The sequence below is a fragment of the Bubalus bubalis genome, chromosome 7 (genome assembly GCF_019923935.1).
Source record: "Bubalus bubalis isolate 160015118507 breed Murrah chromosome 7, NDDB_SH_1, whole genome shotgun sequence".
Classification (NCBI taxonomy): Eukaryota; Metazoa; Chordata; class Mammalia; order Artiodactyla; family Bovidae; genus Bubalus; species Bubalus bubalis.
The window spans coordinates 22787695-22807031 of NC_059163.1; the positions used below are offsets into that span (position 1 = coordinate 22787695).

A 19337-nucleotide genomic window follows, 5' to 3' on the forward strand; every position below is an offset into this window, starting at 1 on the left:
GGGGGAGTCAAATACAACTTCCACTCCTGATAATGTGGCCGAGCATCTAGAAGCATTGAAAGTGAAAATTGTTTTCACAGAAGGGCCAGAGTGTTAGAGGACAGAGTGAAATTGGGCCTGGGAAGAAATCCCAGTGGGGAGTGTCACTGAGGGAAGTGGAAATCCAGAGAAATGTTCAAGCCAGAAAACTGTAGACTTGAGTCGTTCTCCAGCCTCTTGATCTATCTACTCTCCCACTGCCCACAGACACAAGGATTTTATTCTGTTTTTCACTTTAGGTTAACTTTAAAATCTTAGAATGTTACACATTTATTTTTGGTTTATTGGAAAGGCAATTATAGGACTTTTATTTGAAGATGAAATTTTATTCAAGCTAGTGAAAGGTTGTTGTTGAATCACGCGAATACACCGGGATTCTTGGCCCCCAGAGGAGAAGAATTTAATCTGGGGCCAAAGACGAGGCTTGATCGCTCAGAGCTTTTGTGTAATAAAGTTTTATTAAAGTATAAAGGAGATAGAGAAAGCTTCTGACATAGGCATCAGAAGGGGGCAGAAAGAGTACCCCCCTGCTAGTCTTCAGCTGGATGTTATATAGTCACTAGCAGTCTGTTAATGAAAGAAAGGAATGTCTTAAAATTCAGAATGGCACCAGGCCCCTCACCCATAAGATGCATTTTGGGATAATCTTGGCACCAAATGGTTTATCCTGGGCCATAAAATGATTAACTTGAATCTTGAAGAAGGGCAGACCACTATACAAATAGTTTCATTTACATAGATTGAGGAACAGTATCTGAGTATAACATACTGGTTTGTCAAGTAGATTCTGGGCCAAGAGGCGGAACTGACTTGGAGACAGAGTTTGGGGTAAAGGCATAGTATATTAGCATAGCTTAAGACAAACATTTCCATAAGAAAAAGGCATTGGTTATCTCTAGGCTCAAGAATAGCTAACTTCAGGAGAAACCAGGTGTCATTATGGCAACACAGTATTTTAAGAGAAACCTCCCTTTAAATTTGTATAGAGAAGGAAAAAATATTGCTAGTTTGTTTCCTCCTGCCTCTTAAGAGAGATAAAAATGTCTGACACTTGCAGGCTATTTCCTCCATTTGGAGACCCCTGGCCTTCCTGCCTGTTACCCCCTCATTTTCATAGACTCCAGTCCCCAGGTCCTGGTCTACAAAGACTGTGAAAACTTTGTCCTTTCTTCCTCCTTGAGAATTTCAGACCCCTCTCTCCTTGGGGACCCCTAGATTTCCTATCAACCTGCCTAGGAAATGACTCTCTCACTAGGATAGGTCAGACTAGCCTGTGAATACCACGTACTTTCCAATGCAGTGTTTCATTATGCAGTGCTGGGGAAGAGAACATTGAAAATAGAACAAAACCATGATTAGTGAATAATAGGGGGAGAATAAAAAGCAAAATAATCTGTGCAAAACCTCCCTCCTCTTTTTTTTCCTCTCTAAAAACAAGGCCATTGCAGTTGGTTCCACAAATTTTTTTGATACAGTACCTCAGAAAGTATTAAGCAGAAGAGATGAATCAGTTGTGGAGCTGGCTTTATAAATAACACCTGATCCAGAAGAATTAAGAACACTACATCCTAGGTGATGGCAGCAAATGCTAAAGTTCCTAAGTACGTAATGGGAAAATAAGAGAGCCTAAACAGGAAGAACATGGTCACTCAGACGTGTAGAAAATTTAAATGAAACTGTAATAGATTGTTTATAAAGGGAAAAAAGTGCAATATACATTTCAAAAGGTAACTTCATTCATAGTGCTGGGAATATAAGATTCATTTGACCTTTGGAGCCAAGTTGTTTTCCTCAGCCATATCTATTGTTGTTATTGTTATTTTTAAAAAGTATCTAAGGAAGATGTCTTAACTATGTTTGAATGGAATGAGAAGACATTGCAAAATCATTTTCTCTACAGGAAAATCATTTTCGTAGAAGAGGATACCTAATAAACTACCCGATAAGACTTTAGCTTAAATACTTTTGGCAGGTTCTGCTACAGAAGTTGACTGCTTAGTTGTGGAATCTCTATTTATAAAATCATGGCCGGATGAAAAACCTAAAGTCTGAGCTAACTGTGAAGATATATTCATAGGAAAACAACCCGAACTGGTACAACTTACGCAAAATTGGAAGTCAGTTTCTAGGACTCCTTTTAAAAAGGGACAGGCTGTAATGTGAGGCCCACTGTATGTCAGATTCTCCTGGGCTTCAGTTTATCCAAGAATCGTTAGTATTAAATGTAGATGAGGTGTCTCTTTTCATAACATCCTTCACATTAATGATAGAAATGTTGGGACTGTATTTCCCTCTGCCTCCTTTTTTTTGTCTAGTACCTAATACAGTATTGGTAAGTAGACACTGCCCAATTTCCCATTTATCAGTGAATGAATAAATAAAATCTATGCTCCTTGAAAATATTTTTATAATATAGTTATGGTGTATTTAAGCATCAGAAAAATCAACTCATCTTTTTTTTTTAACCAGAGAATATTTTGAATTGTCTTTTGATTCTACATTATTTCATCCTTTTGTTTATATTCTGCTGTATTAAGACTTTTGGTTACAAGTGACGAAAACCAAGTGTATAGTAGCTTAAGGGAAAGGAAAAGAAAGTTATTGGCTTATCTAAATAACTGGTGGTCCAGAGGAGGAAATTACCCCAGGTGCAGTTGGATCCAGGGTACCAATCCACTCCTAAGGTCTTCTCCCTTTCTAAGTTTTGCCTATGATTCTGTTTGTCTCTGGAGAAGGCAGTGGCAACCCACTCCAGTACTCTTGCCTGGAAAATCCCATGGACAGATGAGCCTGGTAGGCTGCAGTCCATGGGGTCGCTAAGGGTCCCACTGAGCAACTTCACTTTCACTTTTCACTTTCATGCATTGGAGAAGGAAATGGCAGCCCACTCCAGTGTTCTTGCCTGGAGAATCCCAGGGATGGGGGAGCCTAGTGGGCTGCCGTCTATGGGGTCGCACAGAGTCGGACACGACTGAAGCGACTTAGCAGCAGCAGCATCTGTTTGCCTCATTCACTCCTTGCTTTGTTGATCATCAGAGGAAAGTTAATTGCCAAAGGTTTCAGCTTCCATGGGCCTCAGTTAGCAAGCCCATTGTCTCAGCATCAGTTTATTCTATCCCAGTTAAGGACTCTGATTGACTCAGCTGGGTCAAGTGCTCATTCTTATAATAGATAACATAGTCAACAGACATATTTGGGCCAGCCTGAATAACATGCTCACTCCCATGGTGGAAGGTTGGGAACAAGGTGCGGAAAGAGAAGGTGTCATGATTGATAGCCTCACCAGAACCACATGGAATAAAGAACAGTTTTTCCAGTAGAAAGGCAACACTGTTTATAGATATGTAAGGATGAAAAAATGTTAAGGATAGGGAAGAAAAATCAATAGCTATGACAGTCCACTATATTAAAATATATTTAAAATATTTTTAACATATTCTAATAAGGTACTTCATTTCTTCCTAATTCCAATTAACTAAAAAATACCAATAGAAAGTTCACTTTAAAATATTCATTTAATTTACTGAAATTTTATAATCTTGACATCTTTTGTGCAATGGTCTATTTGTATTTGCATGATAATTTTACTTAATATTATTCTTTTCTTTTTCATTATTTGGTGGGGATTGTAGTATAAGGAAATAAAATCCATTTTTGATAAATGATTACAACTGTGATATATTGTGAGAAAACTTCAGTGGTAGTATTAGGTTGCATCGCCAAAGTTAAGTGTCAAATGTTTATTTCTTAACATTAATCTTTTGGGCTACAAAACAAGATAAACTTTTAGAGGCTCACTTGTTTGTGAAAGTAAATTCGGTTAAGTAGGACATTGAAAAGGGGGATAAAATGGTAAGATTTATCATTAAATGTACCATCAGTGTAAATCCCATAATTTTAATGCACTTTTAATGTAAAGTCTGTTGTTCATCCATTAAGAAAGCATTAAATGATTATTCTGAGTTTGTGCTGAACAAAAGAAAAAGAAGGAGAGGCATATAAATTTTTGTTTTGTATCACAGTCCAGTTTGGGGCATATTTTTATGTTATAGTGAGAAAGGAAGACCTGCTAATATGATTTATTATGAAAATTACAATTATAACAGGAGGAAGAACTTTAAATGTCATTTCAGTATTTTGTTTCACAATTTGTGATATGGGCATAATTTTACTAACATTATACTCAGAACTGCTCATCTGTTATGTTTGGAGCAGAGAAGAGTAGAAGGCAATGATTGTAACTTACATTCTTCACTAGATTTATTAGAGTAGAAGTTTGTTTAGAATTTATCACTTGTGCTTATATTACCCAAAGGGAGAAAGAATCCATATTTAGAAATGGGTCATGCTGTATTGAGCAACTGGCATTTTGAAGCTCCAAGCATTTAAAAAAAACAAACACAACCAAACATGTGACTGCAAGTTATAATTGTTTTCATTGAATCATTACCTCTTAAAGAAAAATATATTTGGTAGGATGTTTTACAGCTAGAGAGAAAATAAAAATTGTATCTAAATATTAAAAGGTAAAAAGCAAACAGGAAAAGATTGTGAGAAACATCTTTCCATTTGTTTTAGTTTCTTATTTTGTGTACATGTGTAGCTAATTACTAAATCTTTATTTTTTGGGGAGCTCTTTTTGGGAACTAATATTCTTCACTGATTTTTCCTTATGAGATTTAAACTTGGACTCCTTCATATTTGGGATGAACTCCTGCTGTGCTTAAAGACTTTCAGTGAGTCAGAAAAAAACAGATTATATTTTTCAGACCTTTTTATTATCCTTACTGATATTTTCTGGCATGCCGTATGTCATGCAAATTAACAGTTTCTATTTGTTAAGGATACACTGAGGGTACTTGTAAATTATCTATAATGTTCTGTTGTATGTGATGTTATTTACTCAAAGTCAGTATTAGAAAATTATTGCTAGAATGAATATTTTGAATTTTGAATAACGTTGAAAATGTTTGAGATGTTTGGGTAGCATATTGAATTTAAGGGTGAAGAAATAATCCAGTTTGGGGGAAAATTTTTTTTATTTAGAACTGACCTTTAAAAAGGAAGTCACAGAGGAAACCATTCAATGGGATTTAATCTCATTTTTCTCTTCCACATATCCTATCTAAAAATTAACCCTCTTTTTAAAAGAAGGTGCGTATCTTAAATTTGTTTCTTTTTTGTATTTGGCTCAATGCCTTATTAGTGCCATTGGGTACCACAATTTGAACTGTACAAATAAATTTTCCTTTCCTTGTATGTGACCAAAGATGTGATTTGAAAAGCTCTTTAATTTTAAATATGTTTAACTGTCCATTGTTACACACCCTGTTTATTTGTCTTATAGTCAAGATGCTTGTTTTTTACTAGAAAGTTTTGCATTTACTCAGTTAATGCAATAAATATGAACTAAGCAGCTGCTGTTTATAACATTGTGCTATATACTTTTTATATTAGATTGGTTTTAAATATGAGGTATTATCATTCATTAAAAAAAGTGTTTGCCTAGTTTCATGTGGAATGGGCTCTATTCTATTTTCCAAATATAGTATCCTTACCATCACCATTTAGAAATTGGAAAAAATATACATTTAAAAAAATCTGTCTTGATGTATATTAGTTGTAGGAAGTGGCCTTTTGTTTATTTAAACTGTATTTTTTTTTTTTTGGAGAAATTAACAAGTTATATTTTTAATTTGCTTGTACCAGGCTCAACATACCAAACTCGAAACATCTCAGAATAATCCTTATTAAACTAGAATCCTCAGTTTTTTATTATGTATTTGATCAGGTACTAATTGCCATATTATAATCACTCTTTGAACAGCTGCTTTTTTTTTTTTTTAGTGTCTTTTGGTTTCTTGTTTGTTTGGTCTTCAAATCATAAGACCTAGATATTGCTCCCAAATTCAGTATAAACTTCCAAGACACTGTAGGTGCTGAGTAATATTTTGACTTTGTCACCTCATCTTAACTAATTTCATGCTAAATTTTATCTTGGATGCAGCCCAACTACAATTCTCCACTAATTAATCTCATTTTGTCTTCAATGCCAGGAGAAAAAGGCTAAAGCTATATTCATTGTATGCAGTTTTGGGGGCTATAATATGATTTACACTACTTCCTACATATTCGATATTTGTTATTATAGTATGTGTTCATTATGTAAACATATTCAGGAACTTACAGATCTCAATCAAAATGTGGTTTCATATGTATCTTTTAAAATAGCTAAGAAAGAAGAAATCAAGTCTGATGCTTTCTGGTTATTTCTGCTGTAAATGTTTCCTAGATTAATACTGTTAATGTACGTAGTTATTATTCAATAATTTTAAAGATCTGATCCTAACACTATAGATAAGCAAGATAAGAAATTGCCTTGTAGCCACTGGGATTCTTGGAAGAGTTGTGTCTCTGACTTAGCAGTGGTTCTTACATGGCCATAAGTCTTGCCAATTCTAGCTCCAATGTACATGTCTGCCCCCTTGTTGCTCTGTATGCAAATCTGGCCTCTAGTGAAATCCTGCAACCTAAGTACATGATGCTAGATGCAGAGTCAATTGAAATTAATTTGGACTATGCCTGGAATACCCAGGGTGAAACACTATTCTGGTACTTCATTCAAGTTCAACTTCAGGCAAGGGACAGCACAATGGAATCTACTTTCATCTCCTGCCAAACATCTGTAAGAGGCCAGCTGGCAGTATGGTCAGAGCTGACCCCTAAGGCTACATCCTGTCTTTCGGCTCACCAAAACTAACCCAGAGGAGGGCGTAAATAACCTTATCTTATCCTACCCCACTCCCTTGCCAAATAGAGAAATTCCATGTATCCATGTTTACAGAGTTCACTGAACTATTGAGAGTATTCTGATGGTCCAAATGGTGCAAATAACATATCAAAATTGTATGCAAACAGTTAGAAACAACAGAAAATAAGTAATTATAATTTGTAAGGCTAAATGCTCTTGTTCCCCCTGTAGTTTTATTCCAAACAACTCAGAAGAGGGGGATTACTTGGATTTTAATTTTCTTGTGATAATGTGCTTCAGGCTTTTTACCTTACATTTTTACAGTAGTTTTATTTATTTATAATTGTGCTGGGTCTTTTTTTGCCACACGAGTGCTTTCTCTAGTTGCAGTGAACAGAGGCAATCTCTTGTGGTGTGTGGGCTTCTCATCGTAGTGGCTTCTCCTGTTGGGGAGCGTGGTCTCTAGGCGCATGGGCTTCAGGAGTTGCAGAACTTGGTCTGAGTGGTTGCAGCCTGCAGACTCTAGAGCACAGGCTCGGTAGTTGTAACTCACCGGCTTAGTTGCATGGGATGTGGACTCTTCCCGGACCAGGGTTCAAACCCCTGTCCCCTGCATTGGGAAGTCCTATCATATGTTTCAAAGGCGGCATTCAAAACAAATGCATTTTAAATAGGACAGAAAGTTTTGATAATGAGAAAGGACTATGACTGTTATTATAGAGATTAAATATATAAAACCATCTTTAGGCATTTCACAATTTGGGACAATGAGCTGAAACATAGACCTTTTACACAAAGTAACAGAATTTAGAATTCTATATCTTTCGGGCTATTTTTTTATTATAGATTTTTTTTACTGATTTATAAACACAGGTCTTGCAGACAGTCTTGGATATACCATCAATTTCTCTGCCCAGACATCTCCCCACTGGAAGGTCACACTTTTACCTCCAACCCAGTCTGTACCCTGTGGGCTCAACTGTTGGTTAAAAACCTTTAACAACACTGTGGTTCACAAATACAGGAGGGAAAGAAACTAAGAAAAACAGTCACAGAGGCACAGACCTCCCTCAGGAAGACATGTAGGCAGAGACATTATTTTCCAACATTGGCATCTCATTTATGTAAAAACATAAATTCACTTTATTCTGCTTTATCTTAGTCCTTTTATGATTGTTGATTTGCTTACTAGACATTTTTAATATTCTCATTAATCAGTACGTTTGGTCTTTATTCTCTAAGCAGTTTTTTTTGGTTGTACTGCAAGTACAAAACAATGTGGTCCTCCTGGAAGGCTTGCACAGTATGAGATCCCATTTCTATACTCTAAGAGTTTGTGTTCTAATAGAGGGGATGATTCAGCACTCAAAACATTTTTCTGTAATGCTGATAAAGGTGTGCCTAAAATAACTAGAATAGTAAAAAGATTATCAGCTCTAAGACCAGTCAGTCTTCTCAATAGGATTTGGTTTCAAATAAATTCTTTCAAGAATTGTTGCCAGCCAAAATAGATTTGGGGGGTTTATGCTTTCTTTGGAAGGAATGATGCTAAAGCTGAAACTCCAGTACTTTGGCCACCTCATGTGAAGAGTTGACTCATTGGAAAAGACTCTGATGCTGGGAGGGATTGGGGGCAGGAGGAGAAGGGGATGACAGAGGACGAGATGGCTGAGTGGCATCACTGACTCGATGGACATGAGTCTGAGTGAACTCCGGGAGTTGGTGATGGACAGGGAGGCCTGGCATGCTGCGATTCATGGGGTTGCAAAGAGTCGGACACAACTGAGCGACTGAACTGAACTGAACTGATGCTTTCCTTTGACCTTCCATTTTCATGGCTCAGTTCTCACTTTTATCTCAGACTGGTCAAACCTAGAGCAATAATGCACCTATTTTGTTAACTGGAACCTTTTTAGCTTCTTACTCTTTTGGCAAAACTTTTGTATTCTGTTCCCTTCAGAGTCTTGTTATCTGAATTATGTCAAACAGTTTAAAGATGTTAGTGATTTGAGATTCTTTCTTTCCAAGAGGGCACATTAACTTTTGAGAGTGATCCTCAATTCTTAAATGAACACAAGTGCTTGCTCTTCAAAGGAGTGAGTGTTGATTATCGGAGATAGAATAGCAGACCAAGAGTTGTTGAGGCCCTGACAGTCTTTGGGTGACCGTGGAATCTCTTTGGTCATTTCGGAGTTTAAATAGATCTCACTCAGAATTTCTCAGTTACAGTATTTTACTCCTCAATCACTATGTGAAAAGTGGATTCTCTGGGAAATGACCCTAAAAAGTACAAGTGTACCCTCTTTCAGAGGGGCATATTTAGCAACAAAAATTCCATGGTTTGACCCGCTGATTTTTAGAGTCTGACAATTTATATTTCTACTGTTATTAAAGAAAGCAGGGAAAGCATTTCTATATCCTGCCACCATCCTTCCTTCCTGTTTTAGTTATGAGGAGGAGACGCTAGAAACTACTGTACATCGACTGTCCTTAACTTCCAGCAAGAAAGGAATGTCTTTCAAAGATCATCTGGAACTTGTCTGCCTTTGCTAATGTAGCGCAGAGCAGTTCTAAAAATAAAGGCAGGATTGTTGAGTCCATGAGGAGCAGCTTATTTCATCACTGTTGTTTTTCACTTGTAGCCTTGTGCCTTGTATGGTGGTTTCTGTCTCTCAGAACACGCTAAGAAGAGCTGTTCTGTTCCTGTGCTCTGGGAATGCTAGAGAAGAGAGTCTGTGCTTTTGAGAATAATATTTGGCTCATACAAGGGGCCTGTGTTCTGCAAGTGTGATGTTTGATGCATATAAGGAGGATTAGCATCCATGGGAATTGAGGCAGAGAAATTGAATAGAAATGCCCGAGTCAAATAAAGAAGTGTTTATTTATTGATATTATGTTGAATCTTTTAATAGAAAATGTTAAATTAGCATAATTAAATAGGAGGTCTGATTTTGCTATCTTGTTTTTGCTTGATGGGAAAGTTAGCGTTGATTTTATGGCTATTGAGAAATTTTAGTTATCTTTTCATATCCAAGGCTCCCAGACTTTGAAGCAACAACTCCTTTTATCTGTGCTTATCTGTATTTATTCTAATCAAATAAGCATTCCTACAGAATGCAGTCTTGAAATATATACTAAAAGATGACACAGAAATTTCATAAGAGCTTGGTAGCTGTATATGTGGCTAATAAATTTTCTCTGCCATTTATTGTAAAGGGAGGACCGCAGATTATTAGTAATCTTATGATTCATTTTACATATTATGATTTAGTTACATATCTTGGTCTTCTTTTTTATTTCCTTTTTAGATACTAGCTCAGTCATGCACTGAAATCCTGGAATTGCGGCCCTCGAGTGTCTGTGTGGGGCGTAAGTAGTTAGAATTTAAAAATACCTTGTAAGAAATTGTACTTTTTTTCCTAGTTAAAATATATGGTTTGAAACTCATGTTGGAAAGAGAATAGCAAAATTAATTTTTTGGCATCTTTTTCTGCAAGAATTTTTAAATAATTCCTTGAAATATTTCTATTTTAAATTCAAATTTTTAAGATTGGAGTGTTATTTTAAATAATGAACATATTGTGTGACAGGCTTTTAAAATCTTCTGTATATTTAGTTCATGTTTGAGACCTTTCTTATGACAAGTAAAATAAAATAGGAAATTTTCTCTTTTATCTGATTATACAAACAGGCATGTATCTGTAGACTTTGAGCTCCATGCTTTTATGACCTGGCCAAAGTACGTCCCTGCCAGCTCACAGTGGATGGCAGGAAAGCAGCAGGTGGCTTGATCAGCTGGTGCTAAAAAACAGACTCAGGTTTTAGTACTTTCAAGCCATCCAACCCAAAGAGAGTGGGATTCTCTGTGGCCTATATAATTTCTTCAAGTTTTAACCTGGAGTTCATTTTAACCCAACTTTTCTTTCAAAAGTTAAATATTGGGCCTGGTGGCCTTCCACCTGCTGGACATGGGATGAAGTTCTACATCTTTTAGTGTTCTGTGTTCTTAGTTGCTCAGTCATGTCCTACTCTTTGCGACCCCATGGACTGTAGCCTGCCAAGCTCCTCTGTCCATGGCCATTCTCCAGGCAAGAATACTTGAGTGGGTAGCCATGCCCTCCTCTAGGGGATCTTCCCAACCCAGGGATTGAACCCAGGTCTCCTGCATTTCAGGCTGATTCTTTACCAGCTGAGCCGCTAGGGAAGCCCAAGAATACTGGAGTGGGTAGCCTATGCCTTCTCCAGGGGATCTTCCTGACATACGAATCAAACCAGGGACTCCTGCATTGCAGGCATCTTTGAGACCCACCCTTCCTTAATGATTATTGAGATGTTTAAGAGAAATAGTGCATTTGAACATTCTAGAGTGGGATGGTGTTCTTTGCATTTATAATTTGGCCTAATCCTTACAACACTATTCAGCAGTTTTATAATCCTGGATTCACAGATGGGGAAACTGAGACAGAAATATATTCAGTAGTTGCTATTAGTAAATGTCCTGTTAGATTCTTGTCTGTCTAACTCCAAAAGCTCATGTTCTTTTTCTGAGTCACATTTTACATTTCACTTGCACTTTATTGTAACTTATAAGAACATTCTTTACATTCAGTAACACACTGAATGAAGAGTGGCATGGCAGCATTTTCTTCCACAGCTAATTATTAGATATGTGTTAGATTATCTTGCGTAGGGGATCTCTGAAGAGGATTGAAAGTTAATTACTATTAAAAGAATTGACATATCTTCTTACAGCTAAGCAGCAAAGATATAAACATTTAAACTTTTCTTCTAACATATTATTTCACTCTCTAACATTTAGTGACTGCTCCTCTTACACAGAGTATGAGTCAAATCAACTTCTTTTACTAATTGGCCACAGATTATTATTAGTCCAAAATGCCTGACTTTTGATGAGTTACAAGTCTGTATGCAACAAATTAAAAGTAGGATTAGATATGTGAAGAAGCTGTTAAAGAACCTCTGTATGGGGTGTCATAGGTTAAAGAAAATACAACACACGACTGTTCTAAGAACGAGGTAAAATGAGGCATTAACTTCTTCACATTCTCATACCTCAGTACCTAAGACATCCCTACAGATATTTTCCTCAGGATAGAATTTGGGCAAGTTTGTACAGTATCTGTCTGGGATGACTGTTGTGCTTCAATTCTATTGGTCAATTACACTTCAATTCTTTTTGGTTATTATTGGAAAACACTTTGTTCAAAATGTAAAATAATGCATCTCTACCTGGCAGTGAAGGGTATCTCCACTGTATTTCATTGGAAGGTCTAAGAAAACTAGTAAGACCATGTCCTTTGTTATTAGTTGACCGAATAGTATTAAAAAATTCGTTGCACCTTGATGCTTTTGATTCAAGTGATGCTTTTTGTTGTTGTTCTTGAAAAGTAGCATTTACATTTTTTATTCTTCCTTTTACTTCTAGAGGAATTTCAAGTTGTTTTGAATGGAAGAGGATTCAACCTGGGGAGTCGGAAAGGCAGTGTTCTCTGTACTTACACTGTAAATGAAACATACACGATGGGTATGTGTCCATAATTTCCGTATTGCTTTAATATCTGTGCAGTATTTCAGCATGAAGTATTTTTCTCAGCTGAAACCAGCAGAGCTATATTTTTTTTAATCAGTAAAGAAAGGAAGTGCAATAATAATGCAAGTTGTAATAATAGTTACTTAATAGTTATTTAATAATGGCAACAGTTGTTCATAACTTATTAAATGCTGGACTGTATCTGAAGTATCTCATACAAATTATGGCCTTGTGGCTGAAAGAGTCATGTAACTTGTCTGTGATTACGCAACTAATACTGGGCAGAGCTGAGAGTTGAACCCAGTTTTTTCTCTGTGTGGACTATACTCACCCCCTGATTTAATTGTCTCTTTCTCCACATTTGTTTCTTGTTACTCTTGCTTGAAAGTCTACCTAGTCTTGGACTACTTTACTACTTATTACCTCATTTTATTGTCACTTTCTGTCTTTGTCTAATTTGCAAATAAGTTGTCAGCCAGTTTCCTGAGGACAGACTTCTTGCCTTAAAGATATGTCTCTAATGTCTCCCTGGTACATTATTTGTTGGTGATTATCATATTTAAGGAATTAAATTTCACTTTGCCTAGCTTGACTTTCAAAAAAGCAGATGAGTGCAACATTTTTAATCTTTATTCTGAGAAAAACTTCTCCTCTTTAAATAAATAGATCTTAATATTCTGGGCTTTTTGGGTCTCTTTTAAGACTTTTCTACTCGTTGGTGATTATATTGTTTTCTGAAATTTTATACTGTAAGGCAGATGCTGCAACTCTGTGAACTCTGGTAGAAATATTTTTTGAAAGGACCATCTACAATTTTGTTGTTTATCTGATTGTTATAAACTCTCCATTTAGCACAGCTTTGTCTGCATGCAAAGTAACTGCTCAATATGTTTGTTGAATTACAGTGTTAAGGGTCTCAGCATGGTAAATGGTATCATTAATTCCTATCTTTTCTATTAAAATCATCATTTTGGTAAGGAAAGGCAATAATATTTGTAACGAACTCTCTTGTTAGTAGGTTCTACAACTGAAGAGGAAAAATTATTTTAGTATTTTTATTTAGTAGTCATCTATATCTAAGCATTAACTTTACCTAACTTCTTTTGATTATGGGTTGGAGTTTATTGTAATAGAAACATATTTTATGTTTAGCTATATAAGATTAAATTTATTAAAATAAATCTCAAATAAATTGAGTCAGATTGTATTTTCATAATTTGCATTCTAAGATTATCTATCTGATCATGTAGCTTTTCTGAATATTTATAGTCTAGATCATTTTTCTCATATCTATGAAAATTGCAAGGCAACTTAAGTATTCTATAAAATGTATTTATATATTATTTGTTGTTGTTTAGTTGCTAAGTCGTGTCTGACTGTTTTGCAACCCCGTGGACTATAGCCCACCAGGCTCCTCTGTCTGTGGAATTTTCCAGGCAAGAGTACTGAAGTGGGTTGCCATTCCCTTATCCAGAGGATCTTCAGAGGATCCAGGGATCAAACCCTGCTCTCCTGCATTGGCAGGTGTATTCTTTACCACTGAGCCACCTAGGAAGCCTGTTTATATGTTATAGACCCAATTATTTTATTAAGCTCTTGAAATAAATTTATTATCCTTTGGATATTTATCTTTATCATTTTAAAATTCTGCTTTTAAAATATATATCATTTTTTCTTGAATGTCGAATATATTGACAAAGTTGAGAGAGAAAAGGTGATAATTTTATAGTATCTACAAACTATATGTGAATGTTATATAAAAAATCATAATTTATGATTTACCAGTACTGTATATCAATAAGGCATATAATCTCTATTTTTCATTCTGTGTTCCTTCTCTTCTTTCTTTAGATGAGTATCTTTTTGTTTTTTCATGCTGATGTATCTAATGCCCCACATTTGAACACTGATTGCTGTATCTCTTCATATCATTAATAAATCTGCATGAGATACATAAAGCCCCTTATTAATTCAATGGCATCTTATTTTCTAGATGAAAAGCCAGTAAGTGTGGAACAGAATTCTATGCTTTGTCCTGCTCCTACCCTGCATGAAGTTGGAGAGTAAGTGCTTCATTAAAACATTTAAAAACTTTTTAGCTACAAATTATAAGGAAATTGTGACCCAATTCGCAGTAGTTGTTTTATCTATTGTTGATATACAGATTGAACATGGAATAGTAAAACCTAGGCAAATCACTCTGGTTAGTACTTTATATGTTTCTTAGTAGATTTGAAATTGGTAAAGTCTTTTTTATCTTGTTTCTTAAATATTGATTAAAAGACTCTATAAATATTTATCTGGGTAGGTTGGAGATCTGTTGTTAGAGTCTTTAAATAGTAAAGCCATGGCCAGTGTTTTGAATTTTAGTGTATTGAATTTACACACACACACACAAATTTCAAAAGTGGGATTTTGACTAATTACTATAGTATTTAAATATTAAGATTGAAGAGCAAAAGGAATGTGGCTCAGTAAGGCACAACTTAGACTAGGAAATATTTGTTCTTTAAGTTGTGTCCCCGTCCTGTTAAGGTCTATATTTTTATGTTCTTTGGTGTGGCAATAAACCATGATACCTGGATAAACTAAAAGCTGTTTAGTTTAGAGGAAGGGCTATTATTTTAGTCACTTAAAATACACAGATAATTTTATCAGTATCTTAATATTTTCATCTGTGACTTTTCCCTCTGCTCTCTTTATTGTGCAGAAAATGACCATGAATAGTTCACATGTTCTGTTGTTCAACAGTTCGGTTCAGTTCAGTTCAGTCGCTCAGTCGAGTCCGACTTTTTGGGACCCCACGAATCGCAGCACGCCAGGCCTCCCTGTCCATCACCAACTCCCAGAGTTTACTCAGACTCATGTCCATCGAGTCAGTGATGCCATCCAGCCATCTCATCCTCTGTCATCCCCTTCTCCTCCTGCTCCCAATCCCTCCCAGCATCAGAGTCTTTTCCAATGAGTCAACTCTTCGTATGAGGTGGCCAAAGTACTGGAGTTTCCGCTTTAGCATCATTCCTTCCAAAGAAATCCCGGGGCTGATCTCCTTCAGAATGGACTGGTTGGATCTCCTTGCAGTCCAAGGGACTCTCAAGAGTCTTCTCCAACATTTAGGATAATGAATAGGATACAGTTCAGAGAGGGAGGATTATATTTTCCTTTGTGGAACCTAAGAAAGTTATTTTAGCAGTTTGAAGTTGACTTGAGCACTTGAATTATGTGGATACTTAAATATGCAGGATATCTATTGGACATTGGTTCTGGTCAACTGAGTGAACTGGAGTGGTATCAGCTTTCTATTTTAAATTGGTTATAAAGGGCTGTATAACTTATAAAAGCAAGACTATCAGAATCTTTTTTCTTTCTATAAAAAAGTATTTGTTTTCTTTGTTATATAATAATTTAGCATTACTGGTAACGTGCTTATATCAAATTAGACTGCTTTGGGATTTAAGGCCTGTCCATTTTACATTGAGCCATCTTTACCCCAAGGGCACAGTGGGGCTCAGTGTCTTTCTGAACAATACTGTCCTGTATTAACAATGGTAAATCTATTGCCTTAAAGTTTGGTCTTATTTTATTGAATCTCTGACTCCATATTGGTTCCCCTGATTGTTCCCCCAGTCTGCTTTCAGAGCTGTCCTCTCTATCTTAGTCATTGGCAGCTCCATCCTTTTTTGTTGTTCAGGTAATAAAAAAAAAAAAACTTTGAGTCATTATTGATCTCTTTGGAGAAGACTCTTGAGAGTCCCTTGGGCTGCAAGGAGATCCAACCAGTTCTTTCTGAAGGAGATCAGCCCTGGGATTTCTTTGGAAGGAATTTTGCTAAAGCTGAAACTCCAGTACTTTGGCCACCTCATGAGAAGAGTTGACTCATTGGAAAAGACTCTGATGCTGGGAGGGATTAAAGGCAGGAGGAGAAGGGGAGAACAGAGGATGAGATGGCTGGATGGCATCACTGACTTGATGGACGTGAGTCTGAGTGAACTCTGGGAGTTGGTGATGGACAGGGAGGCCTGGCGTGCTGCAATTCATGGGGTTGCAGAGTCGGACACAACTGAGTGACTGAACTGAACTGAACTGAACTGATGTAGGCCATCAGCAAATCTCAGCTCTGATTTCAAAATATATTCAGAATCCAGTCCTTCCCCACCACCTCCACTGATATATCCTAAACCAAGCCACTGTCAGTTCTTGGTTAGGTTATTAGCGTCTCAGAGACTCTTTCTGCTTCTGACTTTGGCAACAGTGATTCTATTAAAACAGATCAATTTATATCACCCCTTCACTTATCCTTGATAATGAGTTCTCCATTACACTGAAAGTCTAATCACTGCAGTCAGTGTTCTACAAGGTTCTACAGGATCTGGCCCTTGCTGCATCTCTGACTTTATCCTCTTTTGCCCCTTTGTTATGGGCACCCTGGCCTCTTTGCTCTTCGTTAACCATGTGAGCTTACTCCCACTCCAGCATCTTTTACACTTGCTGTTCTCGCTGCCTAAGAGGCTCCTCCCCTCTTGTCTCACTTGCCCAACTTCTTCAAGTTTTGTTTATATATTATCTTCTCAGTAAGCCCTTCCCAGTTACCCTATTTAATCATACAGTCTACTCCCTCCTTTGAGTCGAACACTCTCCATTTCCTTTTCTTGGTTTACTTTTTCTCCAAAGCATTTGTTTGTTTGTTATTGTGTCTCCTTCCTGCTAGAATGAATTTGTTTTGTTTCTTGGTGGACATGATGCTGGACACATAATAGATTTGTGAAATATTTGTTACATGTTTCTCAAACGTTTTGATTCATTATTTATGTATGGACTAAAATAGTGCATTTGGTTACTGGGTATTTTAGGTAGGAGAAAGATGATCAGAATTCTGTTTTGGGGGTCATACCATTTAAGAGAGCAGAAAACTAAGTTGGATTTTTCATAGTAATGACTAGTAAGGTAAGACAGCTTACTTTCTTCTCCAAAGTACTTATAAAATGCAATATGTCTGTTCTGTCCAACACTGAATTCGTTTTCTGTAGAACTTGCCTTGGGGCACAGTCCCCATTTGAATAGGCTGCCACACATACTGCCTGAATTTTTTAGTGATTTGTAGACAAATCTTCTTCTCAGCTTGCTTGTGGGTGAAATATTAATGTCAAAAGCCAGACAAATGATGGTTTCTTGTGCCTGATATTTATTATGTCTTATATGATTTTTAAAAAATATCAGGCTTGAGAAATCATCCTTTGTTTGGCTTTTGGATGTTACTATTTCACCTATAAGCTAGCTGAGAGTGTTTTGGAAGGAGATCTGTCTAAAATAATTTTTGCTTTCCTCTGTTTTGTATCAAGTACATGATACCACTGAGGCAAAATTGGAGAAGATTTTGTTTGTTACTGTGTTGGACATTTGGCGACATCATTGTGTGTTCCACTAAGTACTTTGCAAGTCATTTGGACCTTTCCTCTGCCTTGCATTTCCTTCAGATATTTTTGTAGGTGATGAGGCCTCTTATGAGATTGGATTAAAATCAACACCACTGAAACAGTTTAGCCTTGTAAGGTGACTGATGCTTTACTATGTTTGTCTAATTAGCTTTTGGCTGAGGATTCAAACCCATTAAGTCGCTAGTTAGTCCGTGTTTCAAATAAACACATCTGGCCCAACAATGAATGAAGGTTTTTCCTGTGTGAGGGTGACAGATGTGGTGATGGTTCCCCCTGTTCTCTCACTTAAATAATTAACAACATGCTGGTGAAGTAACCCTAGACAGACAGCCTCAAAGCCAGATGCACAGTCTCAGAGCTGGAGCCACGGACATGTGCCTCATCTCATTAGAGTGCTCGCTCAGTCCCTTTCTTATCTTTATGTTACTTCCTGAAATACATTTTCTTTGAGGATGATCCCTTTAAAAATCCAGGGCTCATGAATTTTGGTTTGAAAGAGGCTTCACATGAAGATGTTTTCTTGGCGACGGGAATTAAGAATGCAGCAGGGTAGCTAGGACATAAGTTTGCATTTGGAAATTGATGTCATAGAGAATCCCATGCATAGAGTAGCCTGGTGGGCTTACAGTCCATGGGGTTGCAACTGATGTGACTTTGCACGCATGTACAGCAGCGTGTCAGGGAGAAACCAAAAGTTAAAGCTATCTGGGCAAATCTTTTCCGGGTATATCATTGCTTAGTATTGCTGGAATGGGTCTTTAGAGTCCTTTCTTTGAGGGGATATCTGTGTATTACATTTCTTTGTTTGGTAGAGAATTTTACACCAAAATGCACAGATTCTTAGTCATTAAACAGAAAGAATGTAAAGGAGGTAGTTCTTTTCTATTTTTTTTCCCATTGGACACAATTTAATTTTAAAAAATGTCCTATGGTTAAACATATTGTCTTACCTAGAAAGATGTATAGATTGGAAGGTAGTTTCTGCCAGTGGTTTATTTGTACCAAAATGTCTTAAGTAGGAAGGGCTCTGTGAAGCCCTGCGGATCCCACCCTTTCGAGGGCAGTTGCCTTTCGAGTGGAATTTGCAGTGTCGCCATTCTCGCAGAACGGGCTTATTTGCTGACCCTTGTTTGGTAAGACATCAACAATAGCACAGCTGCTCTGCACTAGTTGAGATCTCAAACCTGTAATTTGGCAAGAAGAACAGAGCAAATTGGGTAAATATACATAAACACATTGTGAAGAAAGAAAAACAGAACAGAATGAACCAGAGCCTTATCCTACAGCTTGTTTGATAGAGATGATTTAAGGAGGCATATGGTATAGTTAAATGTGCTTTCAAAAACATTGGCCAGAATCTTCTGGCAAATATGAAATAAATATCTCAATCAGATGAAACTGATAGTATTAGTCCTCTTAAAAGGCTGTGCGGAAAGACAGTTGACAGAGTGTTTTGAGTAAGAGGAGGTGGGGCATCAGTGTATAGGGAAAATTTGAAGCAGCTGATACTGAAGGATCACGGAGATGCATGTGTGGCAGACTTGGGGTTAGAGCCTGACTT

The 19337-nt window shown here is 36.8% G+C and overlaps 1 protein-coding gene across 1 annotated transcript in view; it reads left to right on the forward strand.

Moving 5' to 3' along the window:
* The window catches only part of ANTXR2 (ANTXR cell adhesion molecule 2), a 171562-nt gene that overhangs the window by 32367 nt on the left and 119858 nt on the right, over positions 1-19337 (forward strand). Inside the window, exons 8-10 of the mRNA XM_006048760.4 lie at positions 10099-10159; positions 12237-12335; positions 14335-14404. Of these exons, the coding sequence (XP_006048822.2) occupies positions 10099-10159; positions 12237-12335; positions 14335-14404 (230 nt within the window). The remainder of the gene's footprint in view (positions 1-10098; positions 10160-12236; positions 12336-14334; positions 14405-19337) is intronic.